This window comes from Magnolia sinica, chromosome 6 (genome assembly GCF_029962835.1).
Source record: "Magnolia sinica isolate HGM2019 chromosome 6, MsV1, whole genome shotgun sequence".
Classification (NCBI taxonomy): domain Eukaryota; kingdom Viridiplantae; phylum Streptophyta; class Magnoliopsida; order Magnoliales; family Magnoliaceae; genus Magnolia; species Magnolia sinica.
In genome coordinates, this window is record NC_080578.1 from 9,616,092 (window position 1) to 9,642,256 (window position 26,165).

General features: G+C 38.4%; 1 protein-coding gene across 1 annotated transcript; it reads left to right on the top strand.

The window, feature by feature from the left end:
• The first annotated feature begins 9,082 nt into the window (after positions 1-9,082).
• Positions 9,083-25,677, top strand: LOC131248207 (plasma membrane ATPase 1-like). The gene is made up of 23 exons (XM_058248347.1): positions 9,083-9,370; positions 9,487-9,668; positions 10,635-10,738; positions 13,763-13,882; positions 13,976-14,074; positions 14,223-14,360; positions 14,475-14,609; positions 16,214-16,393; positions 16,665-16,871; positions 17,105-17,224; positions 18,355-18,474; positions 19,011-19,133; positions 20,003-20,107; positions 20,233-20,377; positions 21,305-21,469; positions 21,548-21,786; positions 22,279-22,311; positions 22,491-22,572; positions 22,729-22,889; positions 23,306-23,512; positions 24,367-24,549; positions 24,724-24,902; positions 25,007-25,677. Exons 3-23 carry the CDS (start codon positions 10,685-10,687, stop codon positions 25,101-25,103), a joined length of 2,892 nt encoding a protein of 963 aa, XP_058104330.1. The 5' UTR covers positions 9,083-9,370; positions 9,487-9,668; positions 10,635-10,684; the 3' UTR covers positions 25,104-25,677.
• Positions 25,678-26,165: the final 488 nt, after the last annotated feature.

Here is a 26,165-nt window from a genome sequence, read left to right on the forward strand (position 1 = left end):
CTACTAAATAAGGACTTGATGATCGAGATCCAAAGACGGTATAGTTGTAAATATTTAACTTACTCCTAAGGTGTACTACAACAATAACACTTGTCAGTAGCGAAGTTAAACTAAGAATTTCAGACTTAATGCAACATGGATGAATAGAAGTAGAATATTTAAATTAAATTAGGAAGTAAATGTGTTCAACTAAACAAGTATCCCAAAGAGCATCGGTATGAGATCTACATAGATCCGCCGATAGTTGAACGTAAGAGGAATCCTTCCTCCACGCCTATGAAGTCCAACTCAACTACATAGACTTCAACATCACCCGCATCTAAACCAGAGTCTAGGTGGTGTTTTAAAACACCGTCCCAGTGGGAATGAGTAGCTAATTCGGTGAACTATAAAGCAAATGTTAACATGTTATCAATTCATCAAGCAATAATGATAAAGCAAGACAACAATCAAGTCCTAATTACTCTTGTTAATGCAATAATGGTATGCGATAATGATGTATGCCCTCGCCGCACTCCCTCTGCGAACTTCGTCGCATGCACCCCTTCCTCCGTGCTCAACTCCAACGCCAAAGGCACATGTAATGCGGTGCATGTACGTGATTAGCCAAGTTCTTAATTAGACTTATTCATACGGCAGGTTTGGAAATCTAAGGTACCTCCCTTTATATCATTTATCCAAACAATGATCCATCTAGAGTTGTCAATCCTAGTTAATCATATATGATAGGCAAGTTCACGAGTTTACACTATAGGTTGCTATGGGAGGCTCGTCACCTCAGCGTAGGCTTAATTTACACTCGAGGTCACTACGAGGGGCTTGTCACCCGATCATATGCTTATTTTATACTCGAGGTCACTATGGAAAAGGCTCATCACCTTAGCGTAGGCTGACAGCTCGAATACAATGTCCCATACCACCGTATTCGGCTCATGAGTTTGGGTTACTCACTGGTCACTACGAGGAGGCTTGTCACCCCATCATAGGCCGACAGCTCGACCACGGTGTCTCATACCACCGTATTCGGCTCACGAGTCCGGTTTGCTCACCGGACACTATGGGAGGCTCGTCACCCCGGCGTAGGTGATAGCTCGACCACGGTATCCCATACCACCATGCCCGACTCATGAGTCTTAGCGGATCGTGGTACTAAGGTTGAAACGGATTTTGCATTGGTAAGTGGTACTTTAGATTCAAGCAGTAGCGTTTATACATGGTAAATACATAATAAGCCAATTGGGTTATTTGACAAGTTTGACTGGTAAAAGCGTATGCTGAATTAATGGACATGGTACCACTGTCGACATTAACCACTGTCGACGATCAGCGTACGACTCGGACTCATCGAACGTGTCTAATGTGGCTAAATTGATTCAACTACTCAATCGGAAGTCGTACCAATTGCCTGGACTACGTCGTAGTCCCAATCACACTCAAATCTAATAAGCGTTCATATGTGATAGTCAAAACAACATTCAACAACCAATTCAAATATAAATCTCATTTGAGCATTTTAACAAACACATAGTGCACATGTTATCATACATAAGCATTTCATGCATAAATCACGTAGTAGTAAGATATGTTACATGAAGAAAATTGTAACTATAGATAAGGTAATTTAAAATCCTATCTTAACACCATTATTAATACATTTCAACAAGCATTTTCTCATTTAGACATTTTATCAAACACTTAGACTACACATATCGATATACATGTAATAAATTAGTTATAACGTATATTATAACAATTTCTTTCACAAGGGAATTGTCACACATACAACAATCATGTATTCTCAACAAATTATCATGACAAGCACAAATCATCATTTCATATTCATTCAAACATTTCAATAAACACATGGGATGCATTAAAAGCAACATGTTCATATGTATGTGTAATATATGGAAAGCATTGTAACTAAGGTCATATGGCATCAATCAAGTTAGACATAAACCATTGCTGATATTGAAGGCCTTGAAAACCATAACCTAAATGTTTATAGTCCGTACCTTTCACCAGTATGCTCGTTGCAAACTCGGTTCATACAATACGTCATCGTCTATAGCACAACGGCTACCTAAATCATGAAATAGGTTAGCTATTTCACTGATTCCTCTATTGAATTCTTAAAACAAAATTAGGGCTAGGATTTCTTACCTAAATCGAAGTTGGATTTGACGGTGTAGCTAGACGTAGAGGCAATTCAACGCATGGAGTAGCAGGAAGGAACCACGGCAGCAAACTCCAAGGATCTACCTTCGATCTCCACTCCTTTCTCCCCTTTTGTCTTTTCTCTCCCCTAGGGTTTGGAGAAAATTGTATGGAATAGAAATGGGGTGGGTTTAGGCCCTTATATAGGCCCAGAACTGATCTCAATGGCCCCAGGGCCATGGTATACTTGAGTAATAACCAAAAGGAGTTTGTTTCGGGCCAACGAGGCTCATCTGGATGCCCATTTTCTGCATACGATCCAGTGAAAGTTCCTTGATAATAGATCTATGTCAGGTTAAGATTTCGGTCCGATCGAATTTACGGATCGACCGTGGAGGACCAGTTTTAGTTTAACGGTCATTGTTACTCGATCAGGGCCACAAGTACACTGACATGCGTAGGAAAATTTTCCTGATCCAAGGGTGTAGTTGGGTTGGATTCTAACGGTCTGAAACCTTATGTTTGGCCTGCAAGTGAATGGCCAAAATTACTTAAGTTTGAATCTATTTTCTAAAGATATTCGCGTTTCTCACACACTTCGCTCCGGGCTCAAGTTGTGTGTTTCGGGATACTATTTGGATTTGATTTCCGAGATGGTTGTCAAGTCCAGTAAGGTGGTCATAAGCGTATAGTTTCGCGTTACTCAGACTTTTGACGCTCGGTCTAGGTCCAATATGGAGTTTCACAATGCTCCCGAGAGCAATCGAGTTTTGGGATTGATCCTAAGTTTCTAGGTAATGTAGCGTTAGCGATTCTACTAGGTGTGCATTTAAGAATAATGTCGAGTATGCCAAAGTCATTTTTGACTTGAATCGGTTGAACAGTGGTGACCCCAACAACCAAACTAGCTGGATTAGAATAGGACCTCTAAATATTGATTTGACTATTCAGTTATCAATTGTTATAATAATTAGATAATTTGGAAGGGGAGTGTTACTCCTTTGGAATGAATTCTTTTGCCTTGAGCCAATGATTTTTCTTTTAGTAGTTGATAATGTATCGAGTTTCCAAATGAATTGATAATAGACAGGTAAAAAATTAAAACTAAAATTGATCATCGATTTTATTAATTTAAGTAGAGAAGAAAATAAATACCTAGGATTACTTGTACTAGTAAAGTGGCTTTGGAGAATACGATATAGTCGTAAAACGATCGTGGTGTGAAGTCAGTAAGATGTGATTAATGATCTACTAAATAAGGACTTGATGATCGAGATCCAAAGACGGTATAATTGTGAATATTTAACCTACTCTTAAGGTGTTCTACAACAATAACACTTGGCAGTAGCAAAGTTAAACTAAGAATTTCAGACTTAATGCAACATGGATGAATAAAAGTGGAATATTTAAATTAAATTAATGATAGACAATGTTGAGCTATAGAAAGATTAATTGTGTGTGGCGAGGCCTGAAGCTCTCAATCAAGTGTTGCTTTAATAAAATTTTGAGAGGTAGTGGCAGCGCTTAAATCTCCATGTTATGGGAGATTCCACGTACACCTCTTGCTATTTCAGTAATGCCTAATAAAGTTTATCAAAGTCTTTGTCACTGGACTTTTGCATCCGTAGATGTTGTTGTTTTTTATAGATTCTAAGCTTATGAAGATTTAGTTTAAATGGGATTTACTTTGTAGAGAGTTATTTTTAATAAAATTCTAACATTTAATGCTCTCAAATGTTCATGTTTCTAACTCTTTTTAAGTTTATCTACAATACATGTGACATGAACATCACGTAGCATCTTCTGAACTATTCAATCTGATCATGATCGGCCGGGTGTACACACCCACCACAGCATCATATTGGAAGCTCCGCAGCAACCATTGCATGCATTGTGTAAATCAGTCAAGTTCTATGGCCCACTACGTTGACCGTGTGACATTTACTCTGTTTTCCAGGTGAACCTTCTCATATTCAATTCAAAATCAGATGGATCCAAAACCTGTGTTAAGCCACACCACCGGGAAAATTGTTTGGCCGGCCTGGGTTCTTATCTAAGCTGATTTTTGGAATGTTTATTCATCCCGGCCAGCAGGCTTGGTGAACGGGTCAGATGGAATACACACACCACGGTGGGTCCCACGTACAAATCCTTTTCTTGGCATCCCCTCCCCATTATTCCCCAATTTTCAGATCAAGCTGATTTTTATCCCCATTCCCAGCATCGAACTGTGTGGATGTTACACATGCAACACAGTGGGCCCCACGGAGCTCAGCTGCTGTATATCCCCATAAGTCAAAACTAAAAACGTTCTTGTCATTCATAAAAACTTAAAAAAAAAAAATCATGGAAGAATCGGCGTTTTTGACGGATGTATCAAGAGAATTGAATCTGGTTAGATATTGAGCTGTTAGTAAAAAGGATTTGCGTTTTAGCTAATTATGGAATGAATCGTCAAATATTCATATGATTCCACAAGAATTAAAATAATAATAATAATAAAACCACGTGATTGATCTTCCTCCAAATGGAATTATTGTGATTTACGATTTAATAAAATAAACAGAAAGCAAGCATTACTTCCACTGGCATCCAACCAATCGCTTTTTGTTTGAAATGGTTAATGCTTCTGGACTGGCACAAGGCAGACGTGGATTGAGTACTACCCCCATCAGGACCAAGCTATACACAGACGGTCCTGAGATGGTCTCTGTGGGGCCACTGTGATGTACCTGTTTTATCCACACCATCTATCCATTATGACAGATCATCTTAAGATATTATGCCAAAAAGGAGGCAGATCGGAGGCTCAAGTGCATCACATCATAGGAAGTAGTGGGAATTGAACATTTACCGTTGAAAACTTCTTTGAGATCACAAATTTTGAATCAAGATAATATTTATGTTTTCCATTAATGTAGTTCTATTTGACCTTATGAACCGTTTGGATGGTAAATAAACATTACGGTCAGCCCTAGTAAGGTTTTAATAATGGGTGTTATCACCACTGCTTCCTATGGTGTGGTCTACTCGAGCCCTAGTAAATGATTTAAATTATTTGTCAAAATGGATGGATGGTACGGAAAAAACACATACATCATGGTCCATACATCCCCAACTTAATTGGCCGTCCCTAGTGAGGTACCACGGCGGAGTACCCAATCCGTACAAGGATTGTCCCTAGCTGCTTGTGTACTTGGCCGTCCGTCGTCGGTCTTCATTTCATTGGGTGGGTGTTACCCTTTACGTGGGGCTCACTTTAATGATGTTTTGTATATCAACGCTTTCCATCCGTTTCTCCAGCCCAGTTTAGGAGATGTTCCCAAAAATTAAACAGATCCAAATAAGGGGTGGACCACACTAGAAAACAGTGGTGATTGAACGTCCACCGTTAAAAATTTATTAGGGCCTACAGTAATGCCCATCCTAACTTTTCCTTTCCATCCAACCCATTTATAAGGTCAATTAGACCTGGATGAAGAGAAAATATAAAGATCAACTTGATCCAAACCTTTTTGGGCCCACAAAAGCTTTTAATGGTCATTCACCACTGTTTCCAATTGTGTGGTCCACTTGAGATTTTTATACGCTCAATTTTCATGATCAAGTCCTAATATGATATGGGAAAACAAATGGACGGCGTGGATATAAAAAATCCAATCAAGTTGGGTAAGACCGACTAAGCTGTTATAACACCTAATCCGCTCCCCATTTCATTTACTTTAACTGAAATGCTCTGGTACTCTCGTAGCACTATTAGTTATAAGTGCTCTTAGTTGCATCCGTTCACTTTAGACACTCCATTCCATACATCTAAACTGTCCACTAAGTCTACATATTTATTAGGCTATTTAGAAAGAAATCTTATTGATTCAATGATGCGATCCATCTTTAATTTGGCTTTATTTTCTAAGTCTTGACCATTTTTGAAACCATGGATGTGAAGGTTACAATTGCCCAGCAGAAGTTATCCTTTGAATCATAAATAATCCATGACATGTTCTAACAAATAGATAGATCAAATGATTGATTAGACTTACTTTTCTGTAAATTATGTGGACCGTCCATGTTTAAGACCACCAATCAAATGGTTCATATTTGGTAAATGAGTATGTTTGTGTGGTGACCTATGAAAGGTGCACTGAATCTAATTAACAACTTATATCAATGGATTGAGCTATCTAAATTGGGAGCACTATAACTTACAATGAACGTATCTACTTTGATAGAATTATCCCTACCTTGATAGAATTATCTCTTAAGAAAATGTATATTTTCGCCCATCCATCTCTACATCGGTTCAAACAAGAGCTATGGCTCATAAATTAAGAGTCGAACACACTTAAATAAAAAACAAAGTAAGTATAGTAAAAAAAGAAATTAATATATTTTTACATTATAAGATACTATTTTTACTCACTTATAAAAAAAAAAAAAAAAGTTAAAAAAGAAATTAATATATTTTTACATTATAAGATACTATTTTTATTATGATTTCTGGGTGAAGCAAATAATGTAGCAAAATTATCATTGTAGTCAAATATAAGTAATGTGATAGCATAATTATAAAAGTAAATAACATTACTCATTTAAAGTAATTTATTATTTTAATTAGAAAACCAAACAAATTCTAAATAAAATTTCCAAAATAGGTAAAGGTATTTATAAAAATTTGAAAATATGTGTTTATAAATTGACAAATTGAATTTATCCATGTAAGTTAAGGATTTAAATTATACCCACTTTCCATCCACTCTTTTTTGTGTGCAAGTAGCACGCTCCCAAGTTTAACATCCTTTTCTTCCATCTGTCTCCCTCCTCTTTAAGGTTATGTTTGGATACACAATTGAGTTGTCTAGTGAAAAGTAAGCAACTAAATTGCAATTACTTAAGGTTGTTTGGCATTAAAAATTTGGGGGATGTTTGGGTATGCCAAATCCATGTTCATCATTTGGGAGGATGGATTGGAGGGTTTTTCAAAACCAGGAGATTTCAAATATCTACTTTTGATGAGTTTTGCAATCCCTTTCCTTTGCTTGGATTACTGATCTTCTTCTCTCTGTCTCTCTCTCTCCACATTGTCAAAGGTAGAAGTGTTGCATGTATAGCATGTGTCATTAACTACCATTCTATTATACACATGGGGCACAAATGATATCCCAAAACAATCAAACGATCGGCTGCATCACTAAAATTACTTCAATAGGTTGATGTGAGTAGTCAAAACATTGTAAATGTAAATCAATGATTAAAAAAAACAAAAACATTGGTTTATTGCTTAGTTATGATCTTCCTCTTATGGCTCATCCAGAGCTTTGAATTTCATCATTTTCAGCCAAAGTATGTATTTCAATAGGTTTGTTATGAGTATTGTGTCAAACATCCCATATGCACACTAATTAAGAATATTAAAGTTAATTTAGTAATTAAATTCAAACTCCTATAAATATCCCATATAATTTAAGTTCATATCTATTTTTGGATTGCAAGAGATTTTAAATTTAAGGTGCCAAACACAATTGGAGAATTTTGAATCTATATTCCAAATCCAAGGAATTTTTAATCCAGGTATTGGGAATTCATGGTGCCCAATGAGCTTTAGTATTCTCGTACGGCTCAGTCCAACCTAGACTTGAAAGTAATGTAACTGCAGTCCATGTTATTTATTGTGTTAGCTATCGCAATTAAATTCAACTGTGGATCCAAAAGTGGCCTAAAATTCTCTACCTATTTGTATCTTCCTTTCCGTCTATCCATGCATCTTCCCCTAGTTAGAGTTAATCAAGGAGATAAGATGGTTTAAATACTATTTGACAATATTTATTTAGCTTCAGAGTTACATATGGCATGACCATATGCTCCCATGGAACTTAATCCACATTTGGATGCAAGTGAGAATCTAATTAATTAAAGTTTTGAGAGAAGAAGCTCTTCTAAATGTTAACAAAACTAGTGGAGAAGGAGAGAGGAATGGAAAATAGTGGAGATGTAAATGCCCAACGTTAAAACTTAACAAGTGCACACAATGATATTCATAGGTCATCTAATCGGAGATGAATGTAAAATAGAAATCAGCATTGTCTAATTTTGTGGTGGAGCCTACTTGAGTTTTAAATCTCTCATAACCATCCATCTTCTCATGAGACGTGGATTGAGTATATCACCTAGCTATGAGCGGTCACCATAATGTATGGGTTTTATCTTTATTGTCCATCTATTTTGACATATTATTTTAGGATATAAGCCTAAAATTAAGGTAGATTCAAGGCTTAAGTGAATTATTGTAGAGATTAAATACCTACCATTGAAAACTTTTTAAAGGCCATATAAGTTGTGGATAAAGCTGATATTTGTATTTTTCATTATTGGATGACAAATAAACTTCATGGTGGATCTTGAAAAGGTTTGAACAGTTGGTGTCATTATTATTGCTGCTTTTGTGGTGTGGTCCACTTGAGCCTTGGATCTGCCTCACTTTTGGGCTTATAACCTAGAATGAATGAAAAAAATGGATGATAGATAAAACTCATGGATCATGGTGGCCAATCAGAATCCCTTTGCCATGTTAGGGACGCGGACTGGTTACTAGTCCCGCCGTCCCTAGCCAGGAACGGATCAAAACTGATCAGGCGTCTCCAAGGCGCAGGTGGGCCACACAGTGGGGATTAAACACCCACAGTGGAAAACCGTTTGGGCTCACAATTTTTTTTTGGATAAAACTAATATTTGTGTTTTACCTTCATCCAGTAATTGCGACCTGATGAACAGTTGGACGGCAATTAACCATCTTTCAATGGTGCATGTCATTATCACCGTTGCTTTACGTGTAGTCATCTGCCTCATTTTTGGGCATGTACTTAAGTCCCTGTCTGTTCGTAGATAGGGACGGGCGGGGGTAGTATTCAATCCACGTCCCATGTTAGGCCTGACGATCCAGCTTCAGTTTCATGACAGGGAATGTAAACAGTGGGACCCAACTGATGAATGGCCTAGATGTTCACACGGGTTCTACGTAATTACGTCTGCTGGAAAAGATTCGCGCGAATCGTCCTGGCAATTTTGTAAACCATGCATTTTCCACTTGGCGGCAGCGACAAGCATTTGAACGTCTCCTGCACAGAAGCCGCTGCTGGCCGGGCGGAGTTGCAGAAGCTACGGTTTCGTACTCTTCCAAATGGAGCTTTCCGCCATGGATTTATCGAACACGCCATTTGTAATCTCTCTCTCTCTCTTGCATTGACTACAGTGTTCTCTTTCAAATGAAGATTTCGTTTTCCTCGGTTGTATCTTTTTTCTACTTGAATAGATGGTGTTTGTCTTGTCTTGCAGCTTATATATATCCCATTCTCGCGACTCTTCTACGATCTCCTTCTTAGAAGAGCGCAGGAGCTCATCTGGCTTCTCACACCTCCATTTCTAGGGTTTGGTGGAAGCTTTACAGGATTTTGGCCCCCCTCTGATGTTTCTAAAGTGGTTTTGAAGTGATTAAAGCGAAATTCAAGTTTCTTCCGGTATGAATGTCGGTCGTGTCGGGTTGTCAAATTTTATTTTTATTTTTTAAATTCCTGCGAAATTACATTGACTAGTTAACTTCGGTTGCTGGATTATTGGATTTTCTGTTTTTCTTCAATTTCAGAAATGTTGAAGATCTTGCAATTGAAATTCTAATGAATGTTGACTTAGATGAGAGTCTCTTTCTATCATTTGATTTATGCGTTTATTCATTCCGTTGGGGTCTCAGTGCGCGGATTTGTCTGTTCGGGTGTTTTCGTTACTCTGTGCGTACATCACATTATGCATTCTGTTCACATACTTATCTCAACATGCATTCATGTGTTCTTAAGTTGGTGACTGACACTTTTCCTCTTACTTCAAATTTTAGCTGTTGAGAATGACCTTGTATTTCAAACTTTAACAAATGTTATTTCTGGGTTACGCAATCCTATTTCTTCTGATCTTATTTGTCTAAGTTGTTCTTGCTCCGTAAGATGCCACACACGTACATGCATACATAGATGCCTGCATACCTACATCTGTGATTTTCTGGTTATTTGTGCTGAGCTTCTCTAGAAGCCCAATGAAAAATCTTTAAAAATGAAGTGAGGCCTTTTGATGCTGGAAGTAACACTAATTGGTCTGAAATTAACTGAAAGTAGTCGTAACAGCCAAAGAGGGGAAAGCTTAAGGCCCTGTTTGGTAGACACCTAAAAAATGAATTAATCTCCTTTCATCTAACAGTAATTGTGTATTACTGTGAGTCTGTGACAGCATGTATTAGAGATCAACATCTCTAATATATCATTACTGTTAACTAAAATGACATGAACTCATTTTTAGATGTCTAGAAAACAGGGCCTAAGTGTTTTTTTTTTAAACCCCTTTCAAGTTAGCTACAATGTTGTGGATTGTGTCATTTATTCAGTTCCACATGACACAAACATGATTGTAATATTTATCACTTGTATCTGTTTGTGCAGACTCTTTCTTAACAAATTTCTGGGTTAGTTGAAACTAAAGAGGAGGCAATATGGTTGAGAAAACTGTTGCCCTCGAAGCTGTTAGCAAGGAAGCTGTTGATCTGGTATGTATTTTAGAACCAGAGTTTCTGTTTTAACACCCCTCTGACGGATCCAAACATCTTAAATTTGATTCCATGATATGACATGGTGATATGCCATGGACTCAGCATAGATGTGCTGCATTGATTTTGTTCACTCCCCAAGTATAGGGTTGTGATGTAGTAATAAACTCGGTAAGACCGAGGTCGAATCCACAGGGACTGAAACTTGTACGTTTCCTGAAACTAGGTAGAAATAGAACTAGCCTAAGATGCAATCTAAATCAAATATAAATTGATGAATAATGGTGAGAGATTAATGTAAAACTTAAGGAATTCAGAGGAAAGAAACTAGGGATTCAGAGGATCCACTTGTAGGGATCAGGGAGATCTTATGCCTGCATTAAGATTTATGGAAATCAAACTGAACCTATTTGATCTGGTTTTCAAGAGATGAAAGGTATATGAATTAGAATGGATTCCATCATCTAACCATGCCCAGGAGACAAAGCAAACAACAGGATTAAACTAATTACCAACCAATCAACAATGTATGAAGATCAGGAAGGGTACTGTCATCCTACCATGCCCATGGAACAATGATGAACAACAGGGCTTCCTGACTTCATAAACATAAAAAGGGAAAAGAAATATTCAAAGCCATTGCAAACCCATTGTAATTTCAGTCACAACAGACCATTAAAGACTAAGAAAAATATTCCTTTAATAATCAACTAAATCAAATTCAGTTTATGAATTTTAAAGGCACAAAGTAGAATCTCCCATCTCGCTACAGGCTTCACCTCTTAGCCCTAGCTAAGAGGTTTAGCCACACATGAATGGGCTAAACAAAGCAAATAAAAATAAAAATAAAAGGAGACAGAAAAGAACAAGAAGGAAAGAAGAAAGAACCAGCTCTCAATCTTCTTCCAGCCTCACGTTCCAGCAGCCAAACCAGCCAAGCCAAGCTCCACCACCTTTTTTCCTCAAAAGCTCCTCCAAACCAAGCCAAGCCACGCCGACCACTGCTCTCCTCCTTCTCTGTTTCTCTTTCTCTCTCCCTGACGTCCAGCAAAAAGCCAAGCTCCCCTCCGTTCCTTCACGTTTTTTTTCTCCAAGCTCCCTCTATTTTCTTCCTTATATTAGCAGAGGCGTCGCTGGATGGGTCAGTTGCAAGGAACCGACCGAGTTGGAGTCAGACGCGGAGTGCGTTATCTCCTTCCGCAGCATGCAGTCAGCCAGCTTGGAAACTGACTTGCGTCGGCTCATCTTTTCGGCCAACAAAACCAATCTTAAGACATTCAGTCTTCTTGCCATGGTTCAGCACTTCCTTTGAGAGGTTTTGAACGGCTCAGATCGTCGGACCGATCCTCTCCAAATTCACAAAACAGTCCGGAATTTTTAATTTTTCCGGACGCAAAACAGGGAGCGTAGCTATTACGCTGTGACGATGGTGGGGTCCACTGTCTATTTCAAATGAGAGATCCACGCCGTCCATTGAATTCCTCTCGAAATTTCAGTCAGGAAGGGTTGCTTTTACTTGGGTTTAGTGCAGTCCATCAAATCACATCTCTCCACTGTCTGCCTTCAGTTTTGACGATCAACAACTGGCCTTCGATGTTTCTTGAAATTCCACCATCTAGGCGAGGATGATAGGGGGCAAGGGCTTTTGATGGACGGTCCGGATCAGTCCATTGCATCACGGTGGTGGCCCACAAGAAAGAGCCGCAATCTCTGTTTCTTTAGCAGGAAAGAAATTGAGTTGGAGAGGGAGAGCTCGGTCAGCGCTTGCTGACCGACGTTTGGATTTTTGGTGTGCGCCCGGTGCACCTGCGTAATGTGTACATGCACTACCTGTATGGGTCCCACAGAGATGTTTGTGAGAAATCTACTCCGTCCATCTGGTTCTTCACATGATTTAAGGCATTGAGACCGAAGATGAGGTGTATCCAGAGATCAGGTGGGCCCCAGATCAGTAATTTGTGGGCTGATCTATCCGTTGGGCCACTTTCACAGTGATCCAGGAGCTAAAATTTTACGTGTACGGTTCATTTATGGTCCTCAAGCCACGTATGGATTTTTGAACTGATCAAATGGTGGGAACCCTATGATCTTGCATTCTGAACACTTTTCAGGCCACTTGAGCTTCAATTTCTTGATTTTTTTGGATCCTTGGCATGCAAATCTGTCGATCTTGGTCTCCTAGGGTCCGTCGCTTGCCTTGGTGACTTCAGACCGTTAAATCCATGCTTTTAGCATCCCGATCCAGTCTCAGCTCGCAATTCCACCTTGCAACACAAACATGATTAAAATGGGCTATTCAATGGTACCATGTTCATAAATCCAGGCAATAACTGGGTCTGATATGTAATATTTGACCCTCAACAGATTTCACATATAAAACTGAAGCATTGAAAATGATATGATATGGATATATTGCCTATTTGAACTATCTGGATCAATACCATAGAAGATAGAACTCATAAGTGTTGAGGTGGACTGGAAATTTGGTTTGCTCACCATTTATTTTTTGGGTCAGAGAAACTCTCATATCCATTCTCTGTTCATGTGTTGGCACAGTTTAAGTTTGCAGTTCCTCTGGTTTCAGACATTTTATGTTGATGACCTATCTCAGTAGCAATGTAACAGTTGGTTATTATTTTGAGGTTTTGGGATGTGAATCATGGTAGTGTAATTGAGCTCTTTTTAGTTGGGTAGAGCTTCTTCGGTGAGACCTTGTTTTGTTATGTTTTTTCTTTTTTCTTAATCCGAAATTATTTAACACTAAAATTCAATTACTTGGGAATTCTTTGATATATAAACAGTTTGGGAACTGAAATAGAAAAGAGATCGATTTTTTTTTTATTTTATTTTTTTGGCGAACATTATATTTTCAAGGATGATACCACAGTGCTCTCATTCATTTCTGTTATTGAGAAAGTGTTATTGTTTACCACGTAACTACCATATTTTGGTTTCTACTTATGCTGGCATTTCCACAAAGTCTTAGCATTTTTATTTAGTAAAAGTGTAATTTAATCCTCATAGGAAAACATCCCCCTTGAAGAAGTTTTCGAAAATCTTAAATGCACACGAGAAGGTCTGAGCACTAGTGCGGTTCAAGAACGGTTGGAATTGTTTGGATACAACAAACTTGAAGAGAAAAAGGTCAGTCATAAAATTGTAACTCATCCTATTGTACTCTTGGTTCTAGTTACATTTAGCACTCCTTGATTTTTCTTTCTATCAATGCTTTCGCAGGAAAGTAAATTTTTGAAGTTTTTGGGATTTATGTGGAATCCTCTATCATGGGTGATGGAAGCTGCAGCCATCATGGCAATTGCTCTTGCAAATGGAGGGGTAAACTTGAAGTGTTCCATTAGTGTTTTTTATTTTATTTTATTTTTTTAATTTAAATTTGTCTAAGATATAATCTATGATAGAGTGATGAAATTGTTAGTGAAACTTGCTACCCTTTTCTGGTTTTTGAAATTTTTTTACCTTGCAGGGAAAGGATCCAGATTACCATGATTTTATTGGCATTTTGACATTACTTGTGATCAACTCTACCATTAGCTTTATAGAAGAAAATAACGCTGGAAATGCAGCTGCTGCACTTATGGCTCGGCTGGCTCCAAAAGCCAAGGTAATGTTCCTTGCAGCTTCATCTGTTGTGAAAACAATTTAGTTCCAGTTTGTTTAACTCGAATCCTTAAGATTCCATGAATTCAGTTTTTGTCCTCATAGTTCTTCTCTCCAGGTCCTACGAGATGGGAAATGGAACGAGGAAGATGCTTCTGTGTTGGTTCCAGGCGATATTATTAGTATTAAACTTGGCGACATTGTTCCTGCTGATGCACGTCTTCTTGAAGGAGATCCTTTAAAAATCGATCAGGTATCCAGTCACTTCAAATTGTGAAACCTCACTGGAAATTAGATAATGTTCAACAGATAAATAGCAAATGTTTGATTGGGGTGTGGTTGGACTGAGGGTCGGTCAGCGCCATTGTGTGTGAAGAGTTTGACTTTATAAGCAGAAAGGAGTTAGATTGGGTGTCATTATGTGCCTGACTAGTTCGACTCTGAGCAGTAGGACTAACCGAAATCAAAAGGCATAAATATAATAAAGGGTAAAAACTTGTATGAGAAATGTGAAAGGTAGTACAATTTTGAAAGCAGTCAATCAAGTCCAGTAAATCTAATTATTAACCTTTTTTGGTTGGTTGTTACCTTATTCTTAGATCATCGTGCCAATTAATATCCAACTATTTGTTGGTCAAATGGTAGAAAGTGGCAAGTATAATGAAGTTCTGGAAGCATCCTTACCATCTGATAGGGTTTGAGGGGTTAGTCTGTGTTGTTATTATGCGACCAAACAGTTTGACTTTATGGCTAGAAAGGAGTTAAACTAAATAAAATCAATGGCCAGAAATATTGGAAGCAAAGGTTAAAAACTTGTAAGTGTTATAAAAAAATTTAAGTGCAGTTAGTTTAGAATCTTATTTTAAACCTTTTTTTTTTTTTTTTTTTTTTGTTGGTTATTAACTCAATTCTGAAATCATATTGCTAATCAATATCCAATTATTTGTTGGCCACATGTTAGAAAGTGGCAAGAATGTTATAAGAGTGTTCTAAACTCTAAAGCCACCAATCTTGTCACTTTTTTTTTTTAAAATTCGAGTCGTAGTTTAAAACGTCTTTCTCTATATATTTATATGTTTCTGTGTTCACAGGTATATATGTAATGATCGGATATGTATAATCTTTAAGGCCCAATGTATACAATATTTGGGGCATGTCAAATATGCAGACAAGCTTGCCTGTCCCATCCAAGACAGACATGCATTGATATGCAAGATGTCTTGAAGCAATGGATGATGTTCTCATGAGCTGGTTGATACAAGCAACTCTCTGGGATTATTCAAAATGATATAGGATACACATTGTTCACATCCTTGCCAATATGCTCCTATACTGGTATTTAAATATGTGATTCAAATTCAATTTAAATGTGAATTCTATGATGCTTCATTCACCATTCTAGAAAATCAAACCCTACTGTGGTGGCTGGCATGTCTTCTTGTATTGGCAAGCAGTTGTCTAACCATTTTGGTATAAGCTGATCCATTTGATTTCTATTCAGAATATTGGTCAAATGCTTGATTGGATATAGGAGGGTGACTTCTCTCTTGCTATGGGGATTTTTCAAAATTTTAGGTCTTGGGTTTGACCATAGCTTACCTACCCAAAGAAGAAGAAGAAGTAGAAGAAGATTTTTCGTAAAAAATTATGCAAATACCTAGCATGAATGTAAAATATGTTGCTCAATTTGATCATGGATGATATGGAACTTCCCTCTATCACACCAATGCCTGGAGTTGATCCTTCAAAATAAAAGATTGAGTTTGCAAGGTGGCTTGTGGAAAATAATTTCGTTTATTAGATGATATGGACATTTAATGGCTCTCCAGTTTAAGTGATTCAACTTTGACTTACCAGTCTGCTCTTACGGGGGAATCACTGCCTGTGACCAAGAACCCTGGTGATGGGGTGTACTCTGGGTCGACATGTAAGCAAGGTGAAATTGAAGCCGTTGTCATTGCGACAGGAGTTCACACTTTCTTTGGGAAAGCAGCTCATCTTGTGGACAGTACCACGCATGTTGGGCATTTTCAGCAGGTTAGTCTTCATGAATTTTTGGATTTCTGTCACTTTTGAAGTTAAGGAAGATGTAAACTAGATGCAGCTGTATCTGAAAACACTCTGAAGCACTACAGATTAATCATTTGAGCACAGCAGTATTTCCTTGACACTAGTGAGTATTTATGGTGAAATATGGATTTATACTAGGTATTGCTGAAGAAATTGTTTCCCTTTACATAGGACGTGCAACATATGGTATGTTTTACTGAAGGAATATTGAGCAACGATTAATTTGTTGGCTTTTCAGGTTTTAACTGCAATTGGGAACTTCTGTATTTGCTCCATTGCTGTTGGGATGGTATTTGAAATTATTGTCATATACGGGATTCAAAAGAGGAAATACCGTGTTGGTATAGATAACCTTCTAGTGCTTCTTATTGGTGGGATCCCAATTGCAATGCCAACTGTTCTTTCTGTTACGATGGCCATTGGATCACATCGCTTATCCCAGCAGGTTTGTTATTAGATATTCATAGTACTGATTTCATCATCATTATCATCTAAGTCTTATCCCAACTAATTGGGGTTGCTTATACCAGCAGGTGTGTTATTACAGATTGATGGTACTGATTTTGGAGTTCCTAATCAATGTTAATAGATACTGGACCTGAACTCCATGTAAATGTATACCAGTTCATCTTTATTCATGGAAGGTGCTAAATTAATTTATGTTTTCCCACCATGCAGGGCGCTATAACAAAGAGAATGACGGCTATTGAGGAAATGGCTGGCATGGATGTGCTTTGTAGTGATAAAACTGGAACACTAACTCTGAATAAGCTTACTGTGGATAGGAATATGATTGAGGTTAGAATCATGTTCCCTCTCTATTGTTCTGAATTTGCATGGCATTGGGTTGCATCATCCTGTTATTGTAACTTTTTGCATAGAGTAAGCCGCATCTTTTTAAAGATATATATTTTTTTTTATTGGTTTTACATGTGCATGAACAATGGCAAACATTAAGTGGAAGTACTAGTGACTTAAAAAACCTAGACTGGACCAGGCAGTCCGACTCATGGTGTGCTATAAAGGCCGTTACGTAAAGGTAACGGTGGCAACCGTTACATGTTACAGGGTCGTAATGGCCGTAACAACCGTTATGGGAAAAAAATGACCCGTAATTGCTGTTAACGGCACATTACATATACTATAAAGGCCATAATAGCCCCATAAAGGTCTGTTATGGGACATCTACAGGTTTTTCATACTTTTTAATCAACATTACGGGGTAGATACACGTTTTTCGGAGGTTTTTTCAATAAATTAAAAAAATAAAAAAGAGAGACTGTAATGGCTGTTATGGGGCCGTAACGGCCGTTATGCCCTGTATTGTAAAGGTAACGATGGTGGCCGTTACGGTTATGGAACACCTTCCGACTGGCGTCAACCGAAACTGAGCAGAATAACAGGTTGAGAGACTTAGAGAACTGCTTTGGGAAATAAATCCTCCAGACTGCTTGGTTCAACTGGTCCAAGATTATGGGTTGGGAATTGTATTGGGCGGGTCAACTTGTGAGCTGCTTTCTTTTCTTAACCTAGCGAGAAAAGGTCATTTGAGCTGGGCAGGAGTCTTACTGTTGACCTCTTATGTAAGAGGTGAAGATCCTAACCACACCACTACAGGTGCTTTTGTTGCATGATGAGTACCATTTTATATTTCTTGCTGTCATGGGTTGGACCAGCAACTGGAACATTTGGGACTGAACTGCTGACAGAAATGGGTTAGGGTCTGTTCTGGGTTTTAAAACATTCTGCAAATATTTCTATGATCTATTAAACTAAATAAACAAAAAACCACTCTGATCTCGTTCCCGAAGATCTCCAAAGCATTGGCATTAGAAGAGCCATGAGTTTGTTGCAGAAGATAGTTTTGTTGTATGCAATTGGTTAAAGATCTTTTACAACATTTGTTGATCTCATCCATTTCACTGCAGGTTTTTGCTAAAGGTGTTGACAAGGATGCAGTTGCATTGATGGCTGCAAGAGCTTCAAGGTTGGAGAATCAGGATGCTATTGATGCTGCGATCGTTTCAGTATTGTCTGACCCTAAGGAGGTAATCAATTGATTTTCAAAATCTGAGAAAAGCTCCTGCAGAATTATCTTAGAGATTTCTTTCTTTCTTTCTTTTTTATTTTTTTTAAATTTTTTATTATTATAAATACTGAAAGACGAATATCGGCATGATGTTTGATATGCACATTTGCATGCACAAAATTTCGGAAACATTATATGATCGTTTCAATACATATAAGTGGATTATTCTACTTTCTTGTAGAGAATCTTTAAAACCTTTTTTTTCGCACGCACACACCCCCCATACACACTCACGCTGTAGTGGGATTTCATCACCTATGGGTACATGTACCCTTGACCTGGTGTTCAAACTCTTGTGTCTACCACTGGGGTAAGAGTTGGGACCCATCTTTAAAACCTGATTGTATCTTAGTCATAATGGTCAAAACTCATCATCCACTTGACTGCCATCATAGTGACTTTATTTGTTGATATATATTGAAGTAGTTCTGTTCATTTTTTCTCAAGGAGTGCTGCTTTCAAATCTTATGAGATGTTTTCATGATTTATTAAAAGGCACGAGCTGGAATTCGAGAGGTTCACTTCCTTCCCTTCAACCCAACTGACAAGAGAACGGCACTCACATACTTAGATAGTTCTGGTAAAATGCACAGAGTGAGCAAGGGAGCGCCAGAGCAGGTAAACATTACATGCATATCCTGGATTTTTTTATATATTAACTTTTTGCACCAGTTGCCTAGTATGATTGTATAGTTTCTGTTCCATGCTGTTGGCAAAAATAGCAAAGTGGATGTGCACAATAACAATACACAAAAAGCCATTTCTTTTATGAAAATGCTTTTGCTAGCGGCATGCACTCTGTTAGCTTCACTATGAAGCAATCCAGTTCATGTTCATACTGACCACGTCAGCTGTGGTGTGTCTCTGTTTGGATAATTCTGATTGGTAGTATCTTTTTGTACCATTTTGATGACCTTCCTAACTTCTTGAGTGTGGCTTCAGAGAAGCAAGTCGTCTACAAGAAGTTTGGCAAGCCATGAAGTGGATTGAGTGGATCTATGCAGGCCTGCTTGCTGTGTACTGGCAACTGAGGAATGCTGTCTTTGTTTGCTGCATATAGTTTTCTTGTTACCTTATTTTCGTTGTTGCATTCGGAATCATGTATATCTTTATCATTATGGTCGATATGACTTGGACTGATAAACTAAAAAGGCATTCGACATCACTAACCATGCATGAAATGGAATTTTAACACCATAGAGTACTGCACTCAAAAAAGTCTATGTAGGGGGATTTTTGGTAAGTTGGAAAAATGTCTAGCTGTCCTGTGGTTTTTTCTGTGTGTCCCATTTTTGTTTTTTGTTTTTTTTTGGCTGGCTGTTGGTCTGGGCCTGTTAAGTGATGACTCTGATGAGAGGGTCACTAGTTTCATGTTTTCTTCTGTTTTTCTCGTTTCTTTCCCTATAAATTCGTCATTTCTCTAAAAGAAAATGAAAGGTATTGCACTAAAAAATGTTGTCCAAAATTCTTTTTCTGGTCCTTTATAGATTCTTAATCTGGCGTGGAACAAGTCAGATATCGAACGGCGTGTACATGGAATAATTGACAAATTTGCAGATCGTGGTCTCCGATCTCTTGCAGTTGCTCGCCAGGTGATTCAACTTTGACTTTGCCTCCTTGTTGTGTCCCCTGAGGATCTTATATTCTTTCATTGTCACATTTGTTAATCAATTTCACTTTCTTTTTTTTTTTTCTCGATTTCACTTTTTCTCTTTAGGAAGTTCCTGCTGGTACTAAAGAAAGTCCAGGAGGGCCTTGGGAATTTGTTGGTCTTCTCCCTCTGTTTGATCCCCCTCGCCATGATAGTGCTGAGACAATTAGAAGAGCTTTAGATCTTGGAGTGAGTGTTAAGATGATCACAGGTGTGTGTCACAACTGAAAATAAGTTATTTATTTATTGTCTTTGTTACATATATTTTTTATGCCTTGCCTGCATGCTGTGGTTATGGAGGAGATTTTGAAACATTAAATATCAGCTAGTACACACTGGCTTGATTTGTACCAGGCATTTAGGGGCGAAAGCAATCATTGCATCATAATGGATCTCCGAAATGGCATGATGCTTTTTTTTTTTTTTTTTTCCAACAGGATCGTCTCTTGATTTTGTTGGCTGATATATTTAATAGTGCGCATAGTATTACATGTCTGTGTGTGTTGAATTTGCCAATTGAATATGATGAATAGCAGTTGAAAGCAATCAGTGCATCATAATGGATCTCCGAAATGGCATGATGCTTTTTTTTTTCCCAACAGGATTGTCTCTTGATTTTGTTGTCTGATATATTTAATGGTGTGCATAGTATTACATGTGTGTGTGTGTGTGTGTGTTGAATTTGCCAATTGAATATGATGAATAGCAGTTGAAAACATTCCTATTGAACATTTGAGCATCTCTTATGAATAGTGGAGTCTAAATTGGTGTCGCATACTTGCTGAGCTGGAGTGGTCAGACAACTCCTGCTAACCACATGACTGAGAGGATAATCTCACCATGAATCCTGCCTGACCTTCCCCTCTGCTTTGGTTGAATCTCACAACCCTCTACTTAGCACCTTGTTTCCAGTACTAAATTATCTTCTGAAGCTAATAAAAATACACCTTTTCTAATGCCTAATTATTTTTACATTATCTTCCCATCCATGGATTTTTCTGTTTGTCAGAATCCTACTTTTGAAGTTTGAACTGATTACTTAAAGATTTTTTTTGGTGCGCGCGCACATGTGCTGTTGTTTGGTGCTGATACCAACAGAAATGTTTGTGTTAAAGTTCACTTATGGAAATCGTTACAGGTGATCAATTGGCAATTGCGAAGGAAACCGGGCGGCGTCTGGGAATGGGTACAAATATGTATCCTTCTTCATCTTTGTTGGGTGAAAGCAAGGATGAGTCAAGTTCAGCTCTACCAATTGATGAACTTATTGAGAAAGCCGATGGTTTTGCTGGGGTCTTTCCTGGTAAATCTGGTTTTTATGATATTCCAGTCCTGTGAGTTTTATCATATACTAATCTCCAAGTTTAATTTTTGTCTACAGAGCACAAGTATGAGATTGTGAAGAGGCTGCAAGCTAGAAAGCACATCTGTGGAATGACTGGTGATGGGGTCAATGATGCGCCTGCGCTTAAGAAGGCAGACATAGGAATTGCTGTGGCAGATTCAACCGATGCTGCTCGAAGTGCTTCTGACATAGTTCTAACAGAGCCTGGACTGAGTGTAATCATTAGTGCCGTTTTAACAAGCCGTGCAATTTTCCAGAGAATGAAAAACTACACGGTAATATCACACTTCTACTTCAGGGCATGTTTTAATTTATTATGGTACATCAGGACCATGCGTGTGCATCTTGCCTGCTCCATGATTAACATTTATCTTAATGTTGATCTGTTTGAGATGGCTCGACTAGCTTGACCAAAATGGGCAGTCTACTTCAGTTCAAAATATTTATGTGAACCTGACTGTTGGGAAAATAAAAGATATTGATGTACCTTAGAGCTGACCAAAGTACTGCAAAGATGTGACCAGAATTAGTCAATAAATGGATGTGACTATGGCTAGCAACCATCCACATGTCAAACAGTTTATGTTAGTTTGTGACTCTTCATTTTCATATTGATTTTGTTTCACTTCATTTTGGAAACCTATAGTGCTCTACAATTATTTTTGAAAACCAATGGTGAAAAACCCAAATGTGTACATGAGAAACTGAGGTTTTTTTTCCCCCTTAATATAGACATTGATGATTTTCATTCCTGCTCTGTCATGCAGATTTATGCTGTGTCTATTACTATACGTATTGTGGTAAGCTGTTGATTATACCCTTTCTTTTTCATCTTTCTATTCTTCGTTATTCAATTCACTGAAGCAGGTCGATATAGGATCTGGTAAATTATTTTCCTGAAGGCAATGACCTTTGATGTGCTTTAGCTCTGCCAGACCAACAATCACTTGTTTTTGACATCCTGGGTTTCTATGGACAGCTAGGATTTATGTTGCTGGCTCTGTTCTGGAAATTCGACTTCCCTCCTTTTATGGTTCTTGTCATTGCTGTTCTTAATGATGGTTAGCACTAATCCCTTAGCTTGAATGTCATAAATAGCTGAAATGTTTTATCTATATTTTGCTGTTGGTGTCTGACACATGAATTTGTTTTTACCCTTCTGCCTTTCTTCATGTTATATTTTCTTAATTTTAAAATTTGTCAACTTGTTTCCCCAGGTACTATAATGACGATCTCCAAGGATAGGGTCAAACCTTCTCCACTTCCTGACAGTTGGAAACTCTCTGAAATTTTTGCAACTGGAGTTGTCCTGGGCACTTATATGGCTCTCATGACAGTTATATTCTTTTGGCTAGCTTATGAGACTAATTTTTTTGCGGTAACCTCTCACTTTCCTTGTTGCAGCAACCAGCATCTTACACTGGCATGTTTCGATGCTTCATTTCTGTTTTTCCATAAAACGAGGAATACTTTTCCCTGTCAGGCATTATGTGCTTTTTGGTGGCTAAGTAACTGCTTCTTAAGCAAGGTTCAACAAATCATCCAAAACCTGTACATACCGGTATCTTCCATGAACCATACGGTTGTATTGGCCTGAAACAACCCGACACAGGGCGATACAACCCCATATCATTGGTGAACAATACGATTGGCCAAAACTGACTTTTAAACCTTGCTCTTAGGGGCCACCTAAGATGCTATCATATAGACAGAGAGGGGCACATATTCTCCCTTTTGTTGGCAAGCCTGTGCATGTACAGAATCTCTTACTTCTGTTTGCTACTTTCTTTTAAGGACAATTTCAAAGTAAGAAACTTCAACAAGGACAAGATTCAAACAGACGAGGAAGCTAAAAGGAACAAGGAAATGTTGGCATCTGCTGTGTATCTTCAAGTGAGCACCATTAGCCAGGCATTAATATTTGTTACACGCTCTAGGGGCTGGTCTTTCTTGGAACGGCCGGGTCTTCTTCTTGTTGTCGCCTTCATAATCGCCCAAATGGTATTGACTTCGAGACTGTAGTTTTATTCAGTTTCAACTGTTTAAGTTAAAATAACCATAATAGCTGGAAATGCTTTGAATTGTTGCTGATTATTTTAGTGAATCAGCAACCATCAATGACTGAAATGGATGATTCTCAGATATGAAGTAAGAGGAAAGGTGCTCATCAGTGAACATATAGTTTTCTGACATGCAGATTCCGTACATGTGGGGCCCATGGTTTGATGATCCAAGTAGTGATTATATGATTCTATTCACTGTGGACATGGTGATGCCCCAAAAATCTTCCACACTGATATTATCCTAATACTACATTGTTTTGCCTTTGTTCTGTATATTGTTACTGTTTTCATTTTCCTCTTAACCATCTATTTTATTGGCCACCAATACGAGAATTGGGAACTGGGATATTGCAACCTGGAAAATCTCCTTGGCATCTCCTATCCACAGTGGTCCATTGGATTAAAGGTTTGGAATTTGGAGTCACAGAACCATGGACGGTCCCAGAAGTGCAGGACCTTGCATGTTAGCAGACTACACATTTGCAGACGAGCAGGATCCAATAATTACTTATTAATTATACCAGCTAGCTGAAAGTTTCCTTGTGGCTTTGATGTTCACATCAAGAACATTTCCATTGATGTTCTATATGTAGTGTATTTGTTGGCATCTCCACATGCATGTGCATGGGATGGCATTCATTCATTTCGACTTCTCAACACTATCTCATTAAAAATTTCTTCTCATTGCCACGAGGCATTCTTTACCAAATGCAGTTAATAATGCAACTTTTTTCTCTCTCAAACTAGATTTTCTTTTTCTTATTCTTTTCTTTTCTTCTCTTCTTCATGCAGATTGCCACTGTAATGTCTGCCACTGCAACATGGGGCTTTGCTGGGATAAGGAAAATCGGTTGGGGTTGGACTGGGGTTATTTGGCTCTACAATCTTGTTACTTATTTGCCACTTGATCCTCTAAAATTCTGCGTCCGGTATGCTCTAAGCGGAAGAGCCTGGGACCTGGTTCTGAATCAAAGGGTCAGTAAATTTAACTGTCCCTATCCATAATCTAGGGTTTTGTTGTTGACTACTAATTTCTTCTTCTTTTTCATCCGAGCTTTTGTTCTGCCATATTCATCCCTAAGCTTCTGTTTCTGGTTTTTATAAGCATTCTTTCCCCTAAAGCCTGTTGGCCTATTTAATGTTTAACAGATGGCATTCACAAACCAGAAAGACTTTGGTAGGGAAGCTCGGGAGGCTGCCTGGGCACATGAGCAGCGGACGCTCCATGGCCTCCAATCACTAGAGATGACAAGGTTCTCTGAACGCCACACTTTCAGGGACATTAATGTAATGGCTGAAGAAGCTAAGAAGCGTGCAGAGATTACAAGGTCAATAACATGAACTCGCCATCATCATTCTTTTTTCTCATTGAACCTACTTCCTAATTTGAATTATTATTTTTTAATAATCTCAGTCATTGCATTTTTTGCAGGCTGAGGGAACTTCACACTCTGAAAGGCCGAGTAGAGTCCTCTGCCAAGCTCAGGGGTTTAGACATCGATGCCATCAACCAGCACTACACCCTCTAGAAGTGGCTCCTTTTTCTCTGAATCTACTCCTTCATTCTTACTACTTTTTTTTTTTTCACATGTTTCATATGTAGTATGATCCCATGTAAGTTCTTCTTACCTTATTACAGTGTGAATTCATGTGAGGCTGAAGTAGCCCACCTTTGATTGTGGAGAAGCATTGGATAGGATTGAGTCCTCGATTCCAAATGGCACCCCAATCAGTTGACCACAACCATTCAATTGAAGGTCTGCAAAATGGACGACAAGACCATCTCTTTTTATCCGCTTGGAATGCTCTTGATCTTGTGGCTGTGATTATCTAGTTACATTTGCAATCTACCATGGATTCCTCCATTCCAAGTGCATTTGTTTGGGTTGACATAGGGTCCACATTGGAGTCGGCACCATAGTAAGGTACAAGAATTTCATACTGGATCATACCTATGTTTCACCCCTCAGTAGCAGTCTGGTTAAGATGGTTGTCCTGTTTTTATCTTTTGTTTTGTCTTGTATTCTTTGCCTTTGGACCTTTTCATAATATAATTCTCTGCCTTTCAGAAAAGGAAAATAAAATTTAATAATAATAATAATTCAATGGATGTTGTTCGATAAAAAAGTTATAAAATCTGTCCTCTGCAGCAGTTTTATTGTTATTGTGATTTGCAGAAGAATCCAACTCCATTGAGACGTACACCCCCACACACTCACACCATAGTGGGCTTTCACCACCTATGGGTACTCGAACCCTGACCAGGTGTTGAAACTCTTGAGAGTCTACCACCAGAGCAAGAGTAAGGACCCTGCAAATCATCGCACACGTGCCAACATGGCACATTAGCATGAGATCCAGGCCAATCATCAGGTGCGGGTTACTGTCAGCATGCGCCAGTCTGAAAATCAAGTTTCACTCAGGAGGTGGACCATGTGTATACCATAGGTCATCTTGTCTGATTTTTCCATTTTTGGCATTCGGGCCACCCGATTTTTGGGCCATGGATTATCCCCGGGATATGGCCGGAGGTGTCAATCAGACCTTGCAGGTGGATGCGGCTTTGGTGGAGCCCACCCTAATGTCCATCC